A 22,834-nucleotide genomic window follows, 5' to 3' on the forward strand; every position below is an offset into this window, starting at 1 on the left:
TTAAGTTAGTATTTTTTATTGTGTACAAGTGAAGCAGAACTTAGAAAAACACTACAAAAGGAAATCTTTCTCACAGAGGACATGCTCACCTGTCAAACACAGGTGTAACTACTAACATGAATCATGGCTGCATCCCATTCGGCTGTACCAGAAAATGTCTTCATTGAGCAGCTAAATACAACTGATCCTTTGTTAGTGTTGCCAGTTACACCTGTGCTTTTCCTATGACAAACGTCAGATGTGAAAATGGTTCATCGATGTGCACATTGCATTTTGTTTTTAGCTATAGTGTCATGTAAATCACTTGATGTGTTTTCTCATAAAGAAAAAAACAAAAAAACTTGCATTATACAATACAGTCTAAAGTGACAGTGGATTAAGTTATTATAGTTGTAATATGCTGCCAATTACAGCTGAATGTAAACTTTTCTCATCACAGATATTTGACAAAAGCAAAGTGTAACTAATAACAATCATAATTGGTTCCATTCATGTACATGGCTATAATTTTGAGGTACTTTACTTGAGTATTTCTATTTTATGCTACTTTAAACATCTACTCCACTGCATTTTGATTGCCAGTATTGTCCTTTTATCTCGACTATATTTATTTGACAGCATTTATGGATTCAGATTACTCATATAAAATACAAAACAGCTAATGAATGGTAAAGCAATTTTAAAAATTAAACTTCTGGGAAGTATATAAAATATTTAAAATGAGCTCCACCTTTACCAGCTGTGACACTGAAGTGATGGTCACATTAATGCACCTTTAAATATAATCCTGTAATATATCATTATGAAAGTGGCCATTCTGCATAATGGGAGCTTTTACTTTTGGTGCTGTTTTTTAAAGCTAATGTTTTTGTTTTATTACTTTAGATTTTAGACGTTGTACTTTTACTTGTAACAGAGTATTTTTCAAACTGTCGCATTTCTTCTTTTAGTGAAAGATCTGAGTACTTCTTCAACTACTGTTTGTCAGTAAAGCATTCACGCTGGCCAGCAGCACTTGAGCACCTCAAAGGAATGCGGTCATTTTTAATTTCAGTCAAACTTTTGTTAAAATGTCCAGAGAAAAGGGCCCATTGTCAGTAAACCTGGGCATTGAATATATCTGCAGAACTTCAGTGTAACAAACATTAAAACAATATTACATTGTCTTTGTGACTTGGTTTAATGGTTGGGATGCAATGCAAAACAAAAATGGGAAGATGCAGAATCCCTGCAAACAACATATTTAAATAAAGAAAAACATTTTTTTAAAAAGCAGTGGTAAACAAAGTCACCACAACTAGTAAGCAACGAGTACAGGCCAGTTTCTCTATTATAACTCTAAAAATATGAGCAGTTTAACATATGAAATACTGCTGAGACTTCAAGTTAATTTGTATACACCTATACGCTAACACAAGTGCTGTAAGTTTTGATTTTAAATAGTGACATTTGACCATTCACAATAACACCTGGTGTCATTCGGTCTGCTGGTCTATAAATTAATAATCTGCTCACAAGTGAACATTGATAGTAACGCTGCAAACAAGCGATTAAAGGCCACACAGAGCGCTACAATGGCAGTTTCCACACTGACAAAACAATGAAATACAAAGCTATACATTGACTTAATTAGCAGCTAAAGCTGAGTGAAATGTTTTCTAATGTAACAATGATGTTTTTAAACCCATTGAAAATGTTTTTAACTTAAAAAAATGAAGCTTTTTCTTACCGCGGTGGAAATGTACGGAAGCAAATAAGAGACGTACATATTTGAACTTCAACAGCTACTGAAGAGGGAATACACCACTGAACTAATAACATTAAAACATTTTACTTTGTAAATCATGTATCTACATTTATCTGTTCTAAACTGACCTCTTTAAAAAATCAGATTACATTTCTTGATTTGAGATTTCTAAAGCTGAAATTGACTTTTTAAAGTCAAGTTTCAGAAATAAAAAAGACTAGGGATACCCAGGAAAGAACAGGAAATCAAGCTTGAATGTTTAGACCAGTCAAATTTGACTGATGTTCTTTTTAAAAATGTTTTCAAAATAAATTTTTAAATTGGAATTTAACCAATCAAATTTGAACAACCTCAAACTATTTTTATAGTAAAAAAAAACTCTGAATCTGAATTTGTAGAAAAAATAAATAAATGAATAAATATAATTTGATATAATAATTTCTAAAAGGTAAATTCAGGACAAATGAACCCCGATACATGGTTTTCAAAGTAAAATATTCTATGAATTCAGTGGCGTTAAAATTGCAATAGTTACAAGTTTCACTTGAAAAAATGGATAAAAACGGCCCCTTTGTTATTGTTGTGGTAAGCACCGAGAAAAAAAAAATTAAACAGATAAAACAAATAAAACCAACAACATATGTCTGTTTCCCCTTAATTATCTGTCAGTCTTCTTGTTCAAGTATGAATCCTTGTTTCTTTCACTGAAAGTTGCCTGAGATAATAAATACCATTTTACAGTACAGACAGCTGGAGCTTCATCAGCAGAGCAAAACTGCAACACACAAATAACTCTTATGTTGAGCTTCAAGCTAAAATGACAGTACGCTGCTATGGAGACATGATGTATTACCTCTAACTCACCCTAAACATCCAATACTTGTACTAGAGACTTGAATTAAAAGATGAGGCATCATTTTCTGTTTTTCAAGTCTTTGTGCAAAACGATGATTGGAATGATCAGATTATTACTGATTAGACTGATAGCAGTGTATTGACTGATCAATTTGACACTATGAGGTAAATTTTTTTTATAACTACTGTTAAAATTCGGGATTAAAACTGAGCCTTGCTCTAGCCAAAAGTTCCCAGCAAAAGATTGAAGAATGATTTCTTTTACGATATTTGAAGGCAAAGATGCTCACTGTGCAAAATTCTGAAAGAAACTTTTAGATTTTAAGGCTCTTCCAGTAAACTGACAGTACGTGAATTTAAAACATCAACTCTGAAGCTTCGTGGCAGCAGCTTCAGCAACAAACACACATTATTTACATCATGAGGAAGCATCTTTCTCATGCAGCTTACGTTACCATTGCGGCACACCCTTTTGAGATTGCAATGGAATTAATACAACTCGGAGAAAAGGTGTCAAAGCCAACAAACATCCTGCGGGACAGGTAACGCTCGGATCCCTTTAAATCTGGCTGTAAACTTCAGCGGGGAATGGCACGAATGGAAATCTTTACTGAACTCTCACTGACTTCATCAGTAATCACACTGACCCAACAGTGAACTCCATTCGGGGACAGGAAGCAGTTTGTTAAAGCATCACCTCTCTGGTCTGGAGGATGTCGATGGAGCAGATCAGAGCGGCGAGGGATGAAGGAGAGTCTCTTCTTTTATGACTGTAAGCGCTTCTGAAACAACCCTCCACATGCCTGATTGGTCCTCTCTTCAGAAGTCCATCCCTTCATCGCTCTCACACCAGTCTGACGGAGCATCGGTGCCAAAGTAACGATCTCCAAAATTACCTTTGGAAACAAGAAAAAAAAAAAAAGAGGAAAAGACAAATGAGAAAAAGACAACAAGTTTTTTGTTTTGTCATGCATTTTCACCATGAGGCAACTTCAGCACAAGATTGAGGTTCAGGTTCAGGTGCAGCTTGAAGAGGCTACAACTTACAATTCATTGTGCAACCTTGTGTTATAACACAACAAATAAACCTTAGAAGATTTTTGGCTTTTGTAATTGCTACTTAGCCGTGTGCTCCTTTTCCTGCATCTGTATCGGCCCCATCATGGTGTTGTGACCCTAACAATATAAACAGTCCCCGTGTATTCTGCACAGCTTCGCAATTTAGTCCAATAATTGCAACTTTAACGAAAATTTGACCAATCACTGTAGTTTCCCATGAGGCAGCTGCCAGAAGGTAACTTTCTTGATTCCGATTGTGAGGATGCAGACGTGTTCGACATGAGTTTCTCACATTTACTAACAAAAAATACTGCGGAAGAAAGTGCGAGGCCATTTCCTGATGTTTTGCACAAAATCTGGGGTTAACAGTTTTGCACATTGTGCGATGTTGTATTTAAGCCCAAGGAAAAGTCATCAATCGACCAGCACTTTTCCAACACAGCTAGAGAATGTCTGAAACGCTTTGACAACTGACAAGACAAATCCCGCTGACAGAGGCTATAACAGGTCTACTGTACGTGCTGGAACAGTTAAGGTGATTTAGATGAAATATAGTGCAGCCAAAATCACAAATTCACGATATGTCTTCACACTTTGGCAATTACAGAAAAAAGGAACTATTTTTTTGAAATTTTCACCTGCTTCGTGCAATTTAGAGCAACAATAATACAACACCTAGAGCATTGTAAAATGCATTACAACTTCTGAAAAAGCTGCAGTGAAATCAGCTACAGCTGTGTGGATCTAACTAAGATCTAATTAATAAGTAAGATTTCAAACTAGATGTGGCAACTTTTCAGTGAGTTGTTTTTACTGTGGCTCAGACTTTAAGTTTCTATCTTTATCTCACCATGTTGAGAGTTCATGCTGTTTCTGGTTTGGTGTTACAGCTGCTGTGAGTCCTTTGCTGGTATTTGGGGTCCAAATGGAAATAATTAAATTTGCACTATTTAATTCACCGTAGAGGTGAGCCCGATGAGAGCAGGAGTCAGAACAGTGACTGTTCTGATCGTAGGCTTCACTTCTTCTACAGTTCTCTCCTAAACTGTAGTTAACAACGTAATCATATCTAACAACCAAAATCTCTCAGAAATACTGGATTTGGATTGTTTGTTTAGCCTCAGACACACATTTAATCATTTTGGGCAGACTGTAGGCATCTGTGAGATCATGAAAATACCTTTGAAGATGCAGCCTGCTGGGAACAAAAATCATATTTTCATTTTTGTGTAGGGGATGCTATCAGACAGGCTATCAGAGTCCTGTAAGAAAGTGTAACTGATCGACGTCTTAATGAACGTGTCTCACGTAGAGCAGCACAGGTATTACTTATAATGACCGCTCTGTTCTTTTAAAAAATGTCCCGCTAAGTTATTGCAGTGTGACAGTGAGCCAGCATGAATAACCGCAGGACCCTGAAACTGAAGCAGCTAAATGGAATTCAGCCGTCATTTTATTATTTTTATCGGTGCGTTTTTGACTGTGTCGTGTCAAACATTAGATGAAATTACGTTACAATTTACACCTGTGGCTACATCTTAATCACTGAGGTCTAAGCAGATGTTTTTTTTTAATCAGCTGTCAGGATCTGCTGTGGCATCACCGAATTTTGGCCAGAGGTGCAGCATGTTGAACAGCTCAAACCCAAAGAGAGCAGCGATGTGATTCAGTGTTGATTTACCACTTAAAACCTCACCAGCTGATAGATCCATCAATCACATTTTCTTATTGTCTTCCACTGGCTGCTAATAAAGGTTGAAGATAATTCATAAAGCTTTGCAGCAGCTGGCTCTGGCCAACATAACTGAGCCGCTGAACTCTTACAGCACCGCAAGGTCAGTTAGGTCCTCTTATTGAGGACTCCGAGACATAAAAGCAGAGGTGATGGTGCCTTTACTGCCCTCTGGAAACAACATGTCAGATGAGCCTGTTAAACACTTCAGGCAGCTCATTTAGACACAGTTTCCTCTATTTGCAACATCATTAGATTCTTATGGGTAGGTTATGTGTGTGCATTAATTTTTATGTATTTGTTCTTGTATGTAACTATAAAAGTGCCACTAAATTCTCGCAGCTGATGACTAAAGGCAAGCTAACGTGGGTCAAACTGCTTCTTAGACGCTACAAATTCAGGTGAAAGGGGAAAAAGACAGCTCCTCACCGATGCCTGGGATGATATGGAACTGGTCGTTGACCTCCTTGTCCACAGCGGTGGTGATGATGCGCACTTTAGGGAAGGCGTAGGCTACAGAGTGGACGCCCATCTCCGCCATAAGCAGCGACAACAGGAAGATCTTATCTTCGGCTACGTCGTGGTCCTTTGGAGGAAATAGGGGACAGAAAATGCACATAAAAGATCATTCAGAATCACTGGTGGTGGCAACATGGAAAATTCCTCCAATAATCTTCATATGATTTAAAGGGTTTATTTTCATTTTTAAATCGAATTCCTTAATATGCCACTGAGGACACATTTTGACTGATAAAATGACGAACAATAATAACATGACACTCGTTGGTCAGTGTTTTTTTTTTTTTTTAAATGAGCCATAAAAGTTATGTCGTCCTACTAGCAGCACTCTGACAGCCATGAGGGCAGCAGCTCCGGTGGACACGGTGCTGTCCATCAGGATGACGTAGTCTTCACTGATGTCTTTAGGCAGACGAAGGTAGTGAAGCTAGAAGGAAGGAGACAAGACATAACATCACATAACATTTTAAAAACAGATATTCTGATATTTACCATCTGTATTAATCTGTTAAAATCATAAAATACCCATAAAAAATAAAGAATTGGCAGTTGTTTTTTGTTTTTTTTAATTGCTCCTTTTGGTCAGTTATGTCATGATATTAAAAAGGAAAAAGCAAAAGTACGCATAAAAAAACCTTTAAAGGTTCTATGATGTTGCAATAATCTATGCTCAATGTTCCTACAGCTTAAGGCAAGTAAAAATGTAAGACTTAAGACTTTTATTGCCACTTGGCATGAAATTTAAGACCAATTTTACAATAACCAACATAGATGGACAATTTTTGTCCTGTGAAAATGTTAATTAGATTGGTTTATGACATTTTAGCAAAAATTAAGGACTTATTTTTAGATTTATGAATTTGGTTGTTTGGTTGTCGCTTCGAGCGTCTGCGGCAGTTTTTCATAGACACTTCGTGGCAGCTTCATGAAGTTTTCTCGGGGTAACAAATCAAAACTGATAGCTGAAAAAAACCCAACATTTTCTCATCTTCTATTGATATAACTATTGTTTGTATCTTATATTATTCTTTGGTATTTTACTCCATCTTGATTTTGTATTATCTTGTCTGGTTTTATTTGACTTCCTGCAACCATGAATGTTTTGATCCTGGTTCAACCATGTAAAGCACTTTGTAACTGTGCTGTATAAATAAAGTTTATTATTTCACATAGTTGAAAGCGGGAAGTCTGAAGACTTTGCTTTTCACTAACACATTTCATCTCAGGTAAGACTATAACTTTCTGCCAAATTATTTCTGCATGTAGGAAAGAAACATAAGTCAATATGTTTATTATTTATGTTATTATGTAATTTTCTTCTCTGTGATGAAGTCTTGTAACACTTTTAAAGCCAGCACCATGCTCATAAAACTCCTGCTGAAACTTTGTGAAGCAAAAACAGTACTTCAATACTACAATACTACAATACAATAATATTTGAGATTCACAAACCTCTGGTTCCCCCGTGTCATGGTTGGTCTGGATGAGGATCTTTCCCAGTCTGATGTCTTTACACACAGCCATCAGAGCCTGCTCCATCGTCTCTCCTGCTCTCAGGATGGAAACACCTGTAATCTATGAGAAACGCAGAGGAAGTGAAGTGAAATTTCTCAATACATCAAACATTCTCCTGGCTAATCAAAGCCACCAAAGTCCTCATATATACATTGCTTAATGCTAAACTTGGTTTATCAAAGATCCTGAAAAACGTCGTAACTTTCTCTGCATCATGTGGACTGTGCTGTAGAGGTGTTAAATTATACTTTTTTTCTAGTTTATGATGTAAGAAAAAAAAACTGTCAGGGTATGGCAAATTGTAATGGGTGTGACATTGCTGCTTTGCATCTAAAACTTGTTTTTTGTCACTAAAGGTCTTGACACTAAGCTTATGGTCGGCCGTCGCTCAGTGTTGAGCAGTTGTTGAGTGTCTTTTGCCCTATTTTTTTCCAGTGTGTCCCACTAATCGGCCCTTGTTGGCTGTTTTTCTTTTCGGATGACTCAGCATGTCGTTTTCCCATCGTTGTGTATGAAATCCCTCTGATTTGCAGTTGAGCTCAGCACACGAGAAAGAGAAATGGAAGTGAGGAAAGAAAACAAATGACTAAAGTCGAGAGGAGGCGAGATCGAAACAAACTCGTTAAACTAGGTAAGGTTATTTTTCTAGCCATTGAGCTTTTAAGCAGAAACAGTTTGTTATTGTTTGTGTTATTTTTCACTTGAGTACGGTAAATATTATTTGTTCTTGTCTAAATTATGTCTTGAATTTGTCCTGTCATTCTTCTGACTTCCCTTTTTGAATAACAAATACAGACCATCACTGCCTGCTGCTATGGAGTTATTTCATGTGGGCACAGAACGTGTTTGCTTGTTGCCTGTCGGTTGGAGTCTTTGTGGTGTATTCAAACGTCATTTTTCGGCTGAGACACAGGCGACATTAGGTAACAGTCCGCCTTTGTCACAGCTTGTTTTTTCGATGTGGCTTTGGTGTGTCTGGGCCGTAACATAAACACTGCAGCTTGGCAAAGGTGCTGAGTGGCTGAACACGAAACGTGGACTTGGTGACCACAAAGCTAATCTAACGGTTTACAGGAGCATAAAAGCAAACTTACTCTTTTACCGCTCAGCCTCTTGCCGTTGTAGATGCCACCCTGAGGCGTCTCCACAGATACTGGCTGGAGAGGGAGGAAAAAGATGAGGAGGAAAATAGGAAAATAGAAAACCACCAACCACTTTAATATTTACACCAGTCAACAGCAGGTACCACCACGATACAGCACAAGCAACTTAAAGCATTTTAACAGTCGAGAAAAGATACTGCGCTTTATTTATATTCCAGTAAGATTCAACCTTAAAATGGAAGCAGCAGGTCAGTTACTAATCTTCACACCTCCACACAAACACAAAAGACTTACCTTGAGCGGCAGGAAGGAGAGGGCATGCTCGATCAGAAGCCTCATTAATCTCTTGGAGTAGAAGATAAACTCGTCTCTGTTCGTCTCCTTGTTCCTACACAAACACACGGAGGTCAGGAGCAAAGAGGATGGAAAAGATTTTTAAGAGAACGGAAAGAGTCTGACCCACACAGGGAGTCAAAGTGAGAATGTCTCGACCTTTGATTTAAATTGTTTTCCTTTCTATCTCTCTCTTCTCCACCAACTTTCTGTACAACAATATGGCAATTGTTTTAAAATATTTTCTGTTAAAAACTCTGTTTAAAGCTAATTCAAAAAGACGTTGCTTGTGAGATGTGAGTGTGTATTCTGACCTGATGATGGTGTGCATGCCGCGGACCTGCGGCGTGCTCTCCATCACGCTGAGGGTTTTGGGTAAAGGCTGACCCTGGTGAGCCGAGGCCAGAGCCGATCTGTGAAAATCAAATATGAATAATTAATAGGTTTTTGGTTTAATTGAGGGCATCAATTCTGTTATTTTATAGTTTTTCATCATAAAAAAGCATTTTCCAAAAAGCTCTGCGTGTTTTATAGGATTGGAATCCTGACTGAACAACGTGCTATCCATGCACTTTTTGGGACTTAATAACAGCTTGTGGCAAGTTTTGTCATTATGGATACGACAAAGTGCTGTTAAAACCAAACACATTTAAGATTTGAGATGTGTATTTTAAGGATGCACAATAATGGTTTTTTTTGCTGATATCCGATATGTCAATATATAACAACTCAGTTGGCTGATAACTGATATCAATATATTCTCTTTTTTCCCCACCTAATTTTAGTGATCACCAAGTCTCTTCTGTCGTGGAATTAACATCATATTATGCATGTGCTTTAGTCGTAATTGGCCCACCAGCAGATAGAGACGTAAATGCAATGCTTCTCAGTGTATGTATTATTCATTCATTATGCAAAGTGATAAAAAATACTTCAACTCAGGGTTCATGTTCACTTTGTCAAAAAAAATCTGTTACATCAGCAGAAATCAGAATATTGGCCATTTCAATTTCAAAATTTCTATTTAATATTAAACCCAACATCTGCCGATAGTGATGTCAATATTATTGTGCATCCCTAATATAATTATAATAATTGGTCTAATACAACCTCAGAAAAAAGCTTCTTATTGTTTGTTCTCCAACATTCTGATAAAACTACAAATTCTGTGAAGTTTCCGTGTTTTTTTCACACATAAAGACAATAATGTAATGTTTGGGATTAGAAATTAATTAATGAATCCAGTCTTTATGTCTGACCAGCATAAGAGCAAAAGTAAGATGTATGTATGTGTGTAGATCACTGAGCCATAGTCTTATTACTGGAAAAGTAGCTGGGTATTCTATGTTTCTACTGCCAGGCAAAGGTTTTGGAAGCAAGATTAACACAATGTGTGTTAACACCTTAAGCCAACGCAATGCAAAACAAGAAATGCAATTCTGAAAATTGGCAAATGCGGAAAATACACTTTCGACACACATGCTTACAAAGTTCATGAGCAAAGAGAGCTAAAGCATCTATTCCTGCTGCCCTTTCACCGCTGAAATGTGTTGCTGCATGCTCTGTACACATACTAAAAGAAATAAAACATGCTTCTGCTTTAAACCTAAGTTTGCAAATGAGTTTAATACTTTCCTGCCAAAGCAGCTTTAGCATGTCATAAAAGGAATTAAAGAGAAGAAACAAGCATGTTGGCTTAAAGGTGTTCACACAGTCCAGTATGCACAGCTGATTGTAGCAGGTTGAAAAGGCCAGAGTGCACTGAAAACTGCTTTCCAAACTACGACACTACAAGAGGATGCACAAGGCGAGCCTCACATATCCCAGCGGAGTTTCCTCTGAAGAAGGTGACAGGTATTTCATTTGATAAGATTTAGAGATAAAAAGAGGAGAAGGAAAAAAGACAGAAAAAATACAGGAGGGAAAAATATACCAAAAGGACATGAAGAGACAAAAATAAAAAGGAGAAAAGAAGAGAAAAAAACTGTGTTAGAGCAGTGAAAGCGGCTCCACTACATCACTGCTCTGCTTCACCGAACAAATACTTTCTAGTTCTGGGCTGAAGAGCAGTGATTCAATTTGTCTTATAAGTGGGTTCATTTTAGGTGACTCAATTCAATCACACTCTGCGCAGGCTACTTTGGAAGGTGAAAATACAGATCAGTAACCCTTTATCACAGAGGCAGGTGGGTACACTACAAACCACAGAGAGCAGCCTTTATCCCTGCACCTTAAACAGCCTGAACTGCGCATTGATCTGTGCGTGTGTGAACTCTGGTACTTTCAACTGTTAGTGTGTCTGAAGCCGTGTGTCAACTGGTCCCATGTTGCACATTAAACCCAAACAATGTCAATACTGGTAAGCGCTCTATTCCAGTGTTAAAACACTTTACTGCTCAATAGAGCGCTAAAAAATGCACTAGCTGATCTCTGGACTGCTGCTACAAGACATGGTAGACTAAAGTAGTCATTTTTTAAACCCAAGGTTGGTGAGGTTGTGTGTAAAAGCCTGTGAAGCTTTGATGCTGTTAAAGAAGTATTAAAGGGAGATACTATATTGTCAGAAATTGAATATAATATAATGCTTTCTGTAATGTATGATCACCTGAAAATAACAATTGTTGTGTTTTGGTTATTATTAGAATGAGCCGTTTATATTTACATAGGGAGCAGGTCCTTGTTTATGGCGTTCGCCATGTTGTCCTGCCATGTTTCTACAATGGCCCAGAGCAGACAAACCAAAAACTGGCTCTACGTAGGGCCATTCCTGTTTTTGCGTCATGCACCATAGTCAGCAGCTGCTCCGGGACAAGAGCATGGGGAAAACATTGACTTTTTTTTTTTACACATGAAACTACTTAATTCAGTGTTTTGCTGGTTTTGATCCCTTGGCCTGTTTGTTTTGGAAAGGAAGAGACCTCTACAGATGATTTAGTTTCCGTTGAAAACCTTCTGAAGAATGAACACGGGGAATTATTTTTTTTGCATTTCTGCCTTTATTGGATATGACAGAGTGAGAGCGTGAAAGGAGGAGAGAGAGGGGACAACATGTAGCAAAGGGCTGTCAGCTGGAGTTGAACCCACGGCCACTGCATCAAGGACATTGCCTTCATACATGGAGCGCCTGCTCCATCCACTGAGCCACCGGTCGCCCCCACTGAGGGATTTCTAACCAGGAGTTTTGGTTGGTTGCAATCCTTACTGCAAGATACCACTAAATCCCCCTAAAACTTATTTATTTTGGCCATTTGGGAACCAGCAGAACCATCATGTAAACAAACTGACATATTGTCATCTTTGAAAGTTATTTGGTAAAGGTGTCTGCAAACTTACCAGCAAGTTTTTAACAGTGTCCCCTGACAAATTCAACTCCTTTAGCTGCTAAATGTTCCACTATCTTCACCAGCTAGCTGCTAACTTTGTCTGTCTGCTGTTTGGTGCTGAGCAGGTAGTGTGCACAATGTTTTTAAGAGTGTTTCTTCACTAAAAAAATAAGCTGCCTGATGCTGCTGGAAATAAAGTTGATAAGAGCGAAGAGAAAAAAACAAAACAAGTTGTTGTGACAATGAGCTGAATAATATCAAACTGTTTTTACTGATATGCATGTTGAATGATGTATTTCGTGGTTTCACAATGAGATCCATTATTTTTTTTCCTGTAATGCACCAATCACAGAGGAAGAAATCCATTGTAGAAGAAATCAATATTAGCAGAATTAAAGTTTCTCTGGGCAACAAAAAGCAATGTACTTGCAGAAGTTAACCAGATGGACTGGCTGATTGATTTGCTCATCAGTAAAAACAAACACACAAAAAACAAGACAATTATTCATAATGTCTTTGTTTTCAAATGAAGTGTGGTCAAAAATAGAGTGACAGCAGCAGGGAATGGGAGGAGAGAGAAGATGTAATAAAAAAAGCAACAGTCATACCTCACAGTGATCTCACGCTGGAATGGTTACACAGCATTCAGGCAGGCAAGGGGAGTCGTGCACGCACAAGTAGACACACACATGTGTGTGCAAACAGTGAAACGAGAAAAAACAAAAGGAGATAAGCCAATCTGCAACATAAAACCCCCAAAGCCAAACATTTCAATCAAAACAAATGTTTGTTTGTTAAAATGTAATATTAATGACATCCCCTTCAAATATGTAGGATGCAGGGCTGGGAAATATTAACATATATCGATCTTTAGTGGGATTGTATAAAATAGCCATATCTTGCTATGGTTTGGCAAAATTGCTTATTAAATGAATATTTCAAGTAAATTGTGGAGTCTGTAGCCATGCTAGCAGCTCTGACGCTGCATCATGTGTTACGGCAGTGCTAATGTTAGCAGCTAGCATGCTCCCAATGACACTGCTAACATGCTGAAGTTTAGCAGGTGTAAGACTCACTATGTTCACCATCTTATTGGATAGAGCGCTAGACTGCTTTAATTAGCAATAAACACAAAGTACAGTTGAGGCTGATGGTACTGTCATTAGTTAAGCAGCAATTTGGTAATAACCCAAAGTATTGGAAGAGCAAAACGTTTGATTTGATGATAGCGCAACATGCCGGGATAACCACGGCTATTACTATTCATCCTGAATAGTTGGGTTTCCGTTCAAATGTAGTGCAAATTTCAACTGAATTTCCACAATATTGGTGAAGGAAAATGCTCTTAAAAGATGGTACATCATGACTGTGTGTCTTAACTTATTCGCCGAATCTGTTCAATACACTCAGTCAATTATTCATTACATAATTACATAAAAAGAGGTGGATAGAGACACACTTAATGTGTTTACAAAATGTACAATGCCAATCCACGAAGCGGATGTTGAGATATTTCATTGGACGATTGAAACCTTTTAGCTGCTGGTGATGCTAGAATAAAAGACATCACTTTGTGGATGGTATTTTATTAAAAACAGGACGCTATTTTGCTAATCTTATCCATGTTAAACACTGTGAGCATTGTGAATATGGGGGTTAAAGATGTGGCCATGAATGAAAATGTCAAAGCTGGGACAGATCATAGTTTGGTACTGATCAAAAAGTGTCTGCCTGACAGTGCAGTGAGGTGAGGAAAGACGGAGGACACCTCTCCTGGCTTTATGTGGTCATTACTCTCAGGTATTGAGTATAGAGAGAGAGACAGGTACAAAAGGATAAAAAGGGGATAACAGGACTGGGGAACTCTTTTTACGTTAATTCTTGAAAGACTGAATTGACTGAACAAATGAAGTCTTTAGTTTGTTTTTAGTGTAATTTTATCATTTCAGGATAACTTAAGCACACCTTGCTTGATGTCATCCAAAACTTTGAGCCTAATAATGGTTTAACCCATGAAACCTGAGCCAATCAGCTTGATTTCTCTCAAAAACATGGAAGGAAGGAAATGAGCAACTTGGCAAGAAATAACCCAAAAACGGACAAAAAAATTTATTAAAAAGTTACAAGAAAATTACCTAAAAATTTGCAGAATAAGAAGAAAAATAAAAAAACAAACTACTAAACAAGGAAACAAGGAAAAAGTATTTACAATAAAATATATTATATATTCTGTTGCTTATTTTGAATATACAATCCTATTAATCATGAATATAGTTCAACATTCGATTTTCAGGCTGTTTTTTCATACAACTTCTCTGATGGATGATTGATGTTTTAACATCTCCAATTGAAAAAATCCTCTCTTTTCTATTAAGGCAGGGTGGTTTTCACTGTGATAAGTATTGTTGGGGGTGGTACCAGTATAATGAGCTATATGGCTTTTACCTACGGGTCGAATAGGTGTCTGTGCTTAAACTGGTACGATTTTATGCAAATCGGAATCTGTCACAACATGACTAAAAATATATTTATTTATACACAAATTAACGGAGCCACTAGTGTTTAACAGGTCATGCACAATTAACTGCCAAGTCGCGGCCTGCAGCAACATGAAGGAGATCAAATTCCAGTAGAGGAGAGAGGGGGGGAGATGTGCATGAGAGGTGCAGGTTGTGTTTGTTTACCAAAGAGTTTATGTGTTTTTTGGGGTAATGAGACAAACATGGCAGAGTTGGTCTCAAAGAAAACAAAAACGGCAACATTTTTGATTTGAGCTGAGCTACAAACCAGACTTGTAAACACTGCGAGAAAATGGCCATGGCAAACTAGAGGTGCATCACTGCCGAGTGGAGTGGAGTCACAGCACTCATTCATGGGCTCTGTCGAAGGCGTTTTTACTCCCTTTACATTCAATTAAAAACTCTGTGACCATCTCTGCTCACATTTCCATGCATTCCTAATGTTGGCATAGATACATCCACCAGATGGCACTACAGAGCGGAGTCAGAGGTTTTTGGCAACATGGCAAAAGTAGAGAAGGTTTGGACCTCTCAACAGGAGAGGCATTGTAGATGCTGGTGTTCTGTGAGGCCATTAAATATATCACCGCATGTTGACAGAGAATTTTTTTTTTTTAAACCATACTACAAATTGCTCTGTTCGACCATTTTTACGTCTTTATTGTTTCCTACAATCGTACTTTGCTGAAGTTAAATCTCTGACGGTGCTGCTATTTTTTTACCAGAATCCTTAAACGTTCAGAAACGTGCACAGACACAGACAAAATAACTGTTTACAGACAGAAGGCTACTTCTGTGTCTGTATATGTATCTAACGCAGAGCGTAAATCAGCCATCTGTTTCTTTTTGTTCCACTTGTGAGCATTTGCTGAGTCAAGTGCGACACCTAATGGTGAAATTCAGTATAGCAGCCTTGTCCGTCTTTTGCCTTAACATCAAACCGGTTTGATAGTTTTTACATCAAACTGTCAGTTTTTACAACTGTCCAATCCAGTGGGTTTACTACCACATTTAGAGATTTGTCCCACCTCTACATGTACAATGTGAGCAAGACAGAAAAATGTGTGATGTATTTGCCGTCATTATAAATTTCATACACATAAAGGTTTTCTGATGGATGTTGGAGCCCAGTCTGTGTGTGGTATTAATACACATTGTCTATGTCATGTTTGCATGTACTGACGAGGCAGCACATGCAAACCAGTAGACCGACCCTCAAAGCACCACAGGCCATGATCACAACATGATCACACCAAAACCTCTATTAATTTTCCCAAAAGCCATTGTTCTTTCTCAATATCAGTTAAAGTGCTCCAGGCGAGGCTTTCTACACTTTAGGAAACTTCAGCTTTTTAAAAGAGACACCTGATTGATGAAATCTAAGAGTGTTGATGGTGCAGCCAAACATTATGTTTAATCATTATGAAGCCCATTAGCTGTGTTACTGAGGTTATGGCTGTTGTGTTTATAATAGACTTTCCTCATAACCGCAGCAACACTGCAGTTTATTGAAAAGAAACAGAAATAGTCTTATCAGCACAACATGCAGTTGAGGCAGCATTTTTGCTACAAAAAAAACCTCACAGACTGAACAAAGACTTTCAGTCTATAAGGGTGGAAATAACCAAGATAACCAAAGTGTTCAGCTGAATCAGTAAAATCCCATTAAAGGCCCAACAAACAAACAAACGCTGAGGAATCTTTACCTTCTCCAGCTGACTGTGAACGTGCTGCACAATCAAATCCAGTGCTACAAAGTTTTCTCCACCTGTAAACAACAACACACAAAGGACAAGAATTCACCACTCATTTTTAACCCAACTTGCCAAATTAAGTAGCACCAGATCAGTGTCAAGAAATGAATAAAGCGGGGACATACTGAAAAGCAGAGCTGGTATATTTCTGTTCAGTAAACTAAATTTCCACTCACCTCTGGGCACCACAATGTCAGCAGACTGCACTGTGGGCTCGATGTACTGCTCGAACGCTGGCTTTACAAACTTATTGTATTGTTTGATGATGCCGCTGATGTCCCGCCCACGCTGTGAAATGTCCCTCTTCAGCCTCCGTATCAGGCGGATGTCAGAGTCTGTGTCCACAAACACTTTCATGTCCAGCAGCTGGCAGATACAATGAAGAGGAGAGAAATGCAGTTAATATCAGATTTATTCTGTTTGCTGCATTTCTATGTCTTACTTGGAATTACAGCTGGTGGAGAGTATAATGTAACACAATACAGTAATGAAACGACAAATGCTACATTTGAGCAGTGTTAAATACAAATGTAATTGTATTAAAAGAAAAGGGAACAGTGGAAGACAGAAAACTGTACAGGCTTCATCTTTTAGTATTGTGAAAATGTCAAAGTCTGCTTTGCTGCACACTGAAAGTCACAGTTGAAAAATAATTTTAAAAAGTTGCTTCCATGATTTGACAGTTTTACAACTGAAATGTGACGCCGGGGTCAGGACATGTCAAGGAAGTCAGGAGCATTAAAAACTGAGGAGACATCAGTTATCACTGTCACTTTAAAGAGAAATTCAGCTCCATTAAACCGAACCTCAACTCAGCAAAACCAAGAAAAATCAATGATCGAGCGTCACGACACAAGTGGAACAACAAAAGAGGCAACAGCCTCGCTCACCAACACAACTATTGATGACTGCTGGAATAAAAAAGAAGTTGGTGAGTGATTTAGATGAGGAGGACAGTGGGGGTACAGGTATAACTCAGTTAAACAACAAGCCCGTGGCTTTTGTCTGCTGTAAATCTGACAAACTGACCAACCAAGAGACGACATGTTGCCGGATAAGCATGGCTGTCAGCCCGTAGCCAGAATGAGGAGTGGATTGTTCCCAAAGGTTAGAGAGCACGGCTGTAGCTGTAGATCATTTTCTAACCTACTCCAACAGAAAGCACTCAGTTTCTTTACACTGCAACAGTAAAACAGGGAAAATCCAAACAAGGCTTTTATTACAGTTATAGACTGAGGTATTTTTAACAAACTTTTTTCATCTGTTTCTTCATGTGGCAATGAATTTTAAGTATCTTTTTATTAGAGGTGGGAATCACCAGTGGCCAAACCATACCATATTTTCACAATACGTATTATGATACAATATTATTGCGAATTTAAATGCGATATGCTGAGTACTGCAATAAAATGTTTTTTGATATATTGCGATTTTTTTTTTTTACCTTTTTTTTTAAAAAAAAACCCTGCAAATTATGTCCTTAAGGAAAACCTCATCAACTCTGTTCTATTTAATAAGATAAAGATTTCTGTGTGTTTATCTTACTTTAGTTTATCTTACTTTAGTCATTTTTATAGCAGCAAAAGTGGACTGAAAACAATTTTATTATTCCAGTGGGCCACCAAAAGTTTTATTTGGATTTGGGATATCACTGATTTATATAAAAAAAACCTGATACTTGGCGTACCTGTAACAATACAATATTGTCGCACAAAAATATCGCAATACTATGCTTAATCAATTTTTCCCTAACCCCGACTATTTATGAAGGAATACAGTATACACTTTGAATATTTACCAACAGGTTCTTTGTTTGTTGATATGTGTAAAATGGACAATCTTAAAAAGCTTAAGCCCCTCTTGAGTAAAATGAAAGCCTGTCTAAAAAAATGCTTTTGAGATTATGGCAACACTTTTATTTTATGGCTGCATAATTTCAAAATAACTTCCTCAGAAGTTCCCTAGAAAAACAAGATTTGGTACTTATTATAAGGAAAATAAATTGCTGGTCAGGTAAACATCAAATGTAAAAATTCTCAACAGGCAAGTCGACAATACAACAAATATATCTTAATATGGTTTTAACCTGAGGTTTTTTTTTGTTTGTTTTGTTCAGTTTATGAGGAAATTCCCTTTTTATTTTGTATCAAACTATAAAGGTCTTTTCGGGAAACTAGAGCGTTATCAGCGAATTATAGACGCATGCAGTAAAGTATTAAAAGTATTCAGTATTATTTTCACCTTGCAGTGAACTTTTTCATTGCTCGAACCTTTCTTAAAATACCTGTAAATAAAACCTATAGTGTAAATAAAACAATGTATTGTGCAATATTGTATATATGTTGATTGTTGTTGAATTATTCATATTTATATATGAATATTCTCCTTTTCAGTATTTTTAATGTATTTTATATTCTCCTTTTCTATATTTTCTATTATATGTTCAATGTTACACTGAGTTGCTGTGACAAGTGATTTTCCCCGGTGTGTGGATCAATAAAGGGCTATCTTATCAAGCTACTTCATGACAATCAAACAAAAGTACTATAAATCCAGTTTGGCCATGACGGAGGCCAGCTTAAATGCAATAGATAGCCTTCAATGCACTTATAACAACAAACAGTATTAAAGGGTGTTACAAATGCTACTGTGCACACATAACATTTGTACATCAAGGTATAAATAGGGAAAAGCCACTTTGGCAATCCAAATTCTGTAATGTTTAAATGACAAATGTCTTATCTTGCATTATTATATGTTATATACATATATCCCAAATGTCTGTATGCAGCTTCTCAGTTTCCCAAACCAGACCTCTCTATCAGCATATCAGGTTTGCAGCTATAATTGACTTCAATTACAAGAATGGACACAAAAGACGATTAATCACGGTGGACAACGGCTGTTATTAAGTGAATCAGAGGGTAATCAACTACACAGCCTGGTCTCAGGGGAGGCTGCGTGCCTTATCGCCATAGTCCAGTTCACACACACACAGAATTCATTTTCTCCTCATAAACCAGCTCTCCACTTCACAGGAACACAAACCTGGGTGTAAAAATCAGTTTAATTTAATTTTTTCCCCGCACACTCAATTTTTAGCTTTAAAAAAATGTTAGTGTCCACTAATGTGAAAGAAAGAAGAAGATATATATATATTTATTCAATAGCATGTACAAAATATGATTAGTCATATACCTAACTATTCAAAACTAGGAGAGGACATCAAGCATTAAATTAATATTTAATTAAAACATACAAAATATAATCAAATACAAAGTCATCTTATTTGGACATCCCCATCATTATGGTCGGAGGGAAAACTGATTGATTGATCTCTGATATTTAATAAAAGACCAATACCAGCTGTGATCCCCTGTGTCACCTGTGCACATATGAAATATTTCATCACTCAGATAAATTAGCTGATTTAATGTCCCTACTCAGAATCAGATGATTTAGTTCACTATTAATCAGCCTGCTAGTCGTCTCAGGGCTGACAGATCCATTAATCAGGTCTGGCTCTGAGAACAGAGGATGAAAAAAAACCAGAACAAATTCAAAGTGTTTTGGAAGCATCTGAAAAATCCACCGTTTAAACTCATGGCCTGATTGGAGAAGTCTGCTCGTGTTGTTGTCATAAAGGCTTGAAGGTGTTTAAGAAATCTCAACTTGAGGGTCAGAAGCTGCTGCTTAGTGCTGCATACTGCTGAATACTACAGGGCAAACCAAGAGTGACAACTTACCTTCAGCAGCTCCTTGTTGGCGAACGCCAGGATGCCCTCAAAGATGACAACATTGGCCCCGTACACGGTTTTCTGTCAAGAAGAGCAAATTAAAAGAAATGTTCAGATTTTTAAAGTCTAGTTTTCTAAGCCTCTGGAAACATGGCTTGAAATAGTAAGAATGCACATATTATATCAAAGTTGAGTGTTTCATTTAGTATTTATAAAAATCAGAATCTCTTAAAACACCTGGTTCAAAGAAGGTTATTTTGAGAATAATAGCATTTCTCAAGACAGTGTGGGCGTGGCAGATCACCCTATTTGTTCCAGCCCTCAGACTCTTGGTGGGTTCACACTGCATCCTCTGGATAACAATATTGCACATTCCAGCAATGCTCTGAATTTTCAATTGGTCCAGTTTGTGCTGCGGCACTCAGAGTGAGTGTTTCCGAACGCACACTTTCAAAGGAGCGGTGAAGGATTTCAATTTGGCGTGTTAAATTGCTATCGGCTGAGACCTGACTTTGAATTTTTGATCGGCTTTATCTGTATTACGTGATATAAATTGGGGATAACCACGCCTAAATCAACCCAGCTTTAGGAAAACTGTGAAAAAAACTAAAATGACGATACTTCAAATTTGGATAAAGGCTAATGTCTGGTAATTTTTGATGCTTTTTATTGTGCATGTAGGACCCTAAATTATATATTAAAAACTTTTTTGGTGATTTGGGTTCCCAGAGGCTTTAACAATGCCCACATGCCCATACTACAGTACGCTGAAAGTCTTACAGGTCGCTGTGATCATGTATTCTGTCCACGCTGGCTGTGAAGAGGCTGCTTCCTGATTCAATTCAAATGCCAAAGATAGAGGTCAGAATCTACACTCCTTGTACCATGAAGAAATGTACTCTCAAGTTAAACCATTGCTTTATGTCTGAAGTAGACTTAGTAAGTGATTATCTTTCAAAGATTTTTGTGTGATATTCCCTATTTAAATGAAGTCTGTTACAAGACCTAATGAACCTGCTACGGGGCAACAAAGGACGTCATGGTACAAAATTTTAACCAAAATGATCTTGACATGCAATCTGATCTTTATAACTGCAAAAATGCACCCAGTAGAGTGCAGGTCTCCGCAAGGCAGTCAACTGAGCTGATCACAGCTATTTTTACAAATTCCAGCAGATGTGCCTAGAGCCTTTCAGAAACATCCCAGAGGCTGATGAAAGTACATGCCTCGTCCATTTGTGACGGAGCCACAGTGTGTTGCACAGAGAAGATTCAGTTCTCCTGCTAACAGGAATTGTATGCAAAATATAGATACCAAGATATTAAGAGGATAGATGTATTTTTAATGAATAACAGTCACAAATCTTTGATCCGTGTTGTTCATAACTGGGTTTTTGTGGTATTAGCTTTGTCTGTAGGCTACAGAATGACAAAGAAGGAAATAACAGCAAGAAACCATTAAAACGGACCAAAACCAAAATCCATTCAACCACATAGCCTACTTAGTTACAGTAGAAGCACAAATATCAAAGAAAAATGACAAAAACAACAATTCAAGTGGGCAAAACACTGCTTCTGAAACACTTCTGCTGGAACTGTCCCTCCAGGCCCCCTTACATACAAGATGGCAGCAAAGACCACAAAAACAACGTATTCATCTTGTAACAAGCCTAACTTTAGTGGTCTTAACACATGGGGTAAAGACTTAATAGGCAGATGCCACAGTTCAAAATACGACAACGTCTTTCTAAAGATGTCAGTACCTGAGCCGCAACAATAGTCAAAATGTTGCCTGCAGTAGATAAAAGGACTATTTACAAAGACAAGGGAGAAAATGGTATGGGACTGGACACACCCTCAGAGGACCTGCCACAAAAACCGCATAAAAAGCCCTCAGCTGGAACAGCTGGAAAAGAAGTGTCCAGGCAGAAATGTCTAAGAGTGGTCTCACTTGGGGAGATCTGGAGAAAACTGCAAACAACCAAGTGAAATGGAAGACATTTGTCAATGGCCTACGCTCCCTGGAGGAGCAAACGGGTGAAGTCAAGTAAGTCAATAGAAAGGAAAGCTTGTTGTTTTTATTCAAGACAATTTCTGGAAAACTTGCCAGCCGGTTAAGAGGAGCGAAGAGTCAGCAGAAAACGACAGTATAAAATAGGTTTTTCAACATTTGTAGATCACTGCAATCATGACAGATCCTTTAACATACAGTCATAAACATTTACACAAAATGTTGGGCTGATTGGTCCAGTAGTTTAGTTACAGATAGATAGATACACACACACAACCAAACACGCCCGATGGAGTTAATAAGACGAAAAATACGACAAACACAGTAAGAACCACACGTTTTCCATTAAAAACTCCTTTGAAACAAATAAAACAGCAAACAAATACGTAACAGATATATCAGCTAAACATCAGTGCATCAGAAGAACACGTCTGCAGAGACACACAAACACAACCTCGACATCACGCTCTTCACGTTTATCCGATAAACCTCACTGTGAACACGCTTTACTACCGAGCGGAGCGAGTGTGTGTGTGAGAGAGATTAATCACTGTCTCAATCAAAGACAAAATGGTGCTGAGTATGTCACAATCCTATTACCTTCCTCTGACCAGCTCCATGCTAAAG

The 22,834-nt window shown here is 37.7% G+C and overlaps 1 protein-coding gene across 1 annotated transcript in view; it reads right to left on the minus strand.

Annotated features, from left to right (window-relative positions):
- Nucleotides 1-2,221: 2,221 nt before the first annotated feature.
- The window catches only part of si:ch211-243j20.2 (uridine-cytidine kinase-like 1), a 31,897-nt gene continuing 11,284 nt past the window's right edge, over nt 2,222-22,834 (minus strand). The window contains exons 5-15 of the mRNA XM_042503541.1: nt 20,206-20,277; nt 16,636-16,825; nt 16,412-16,473; nt 12,795-12,811; nt 9,178-9,276; nt 8,825-8,918; nt 8,522-8,584; nt 7,365-7,487; nt 6,232-6,339; nt 5,823-5,979; nt 2,222-3,498 (exon numbers count right to left, since the gene is read on the minus strand). Coding sequence (XP_042359475.1) covers nt 3,422-3,498; nt 5,823-5,979; nt 6,232-6,339; nt 7,365-7,487; nt 8,522-8,584; nt 8,825-8,918; nt 9,178-9,276; nt 12,795-12,811; nt 16,412-16,473; nt 16,636-16,825; nt 20,206-20,277 — 1,062 coding nt within the window. The 3' untranslated portion in view covers nt 2,222-3,421. The remainder of the gene's footprint in view (nt 3,499-5,822; nt 5,980-6,231; nt 6,340-7,364; nt 7,488-8,521; nt 8,585-8,824; nt 8,919-9,177; nt 9,277-12,794; nt 12,812-16,411; nt 16,474-16,635; nt 16,826-20,205; nt 20,278-22,834) is intronic.

The sequence above is a fragment of the Plectropomus leopardus genome, chromosome 16 (assembly GCF_008729295.1).
Source record: "Plectropomus leopardus isolate mb chromosome 16, YSFRI_Pleo_2.0, whole genome shotgun sequence".
NCBI classification, from domain to species: Eukaryota; Metazoa; Chordata; class Actinopteri; order Perciformes; family Serranidae; genus Plectropomus; species Plectropomus leopardus.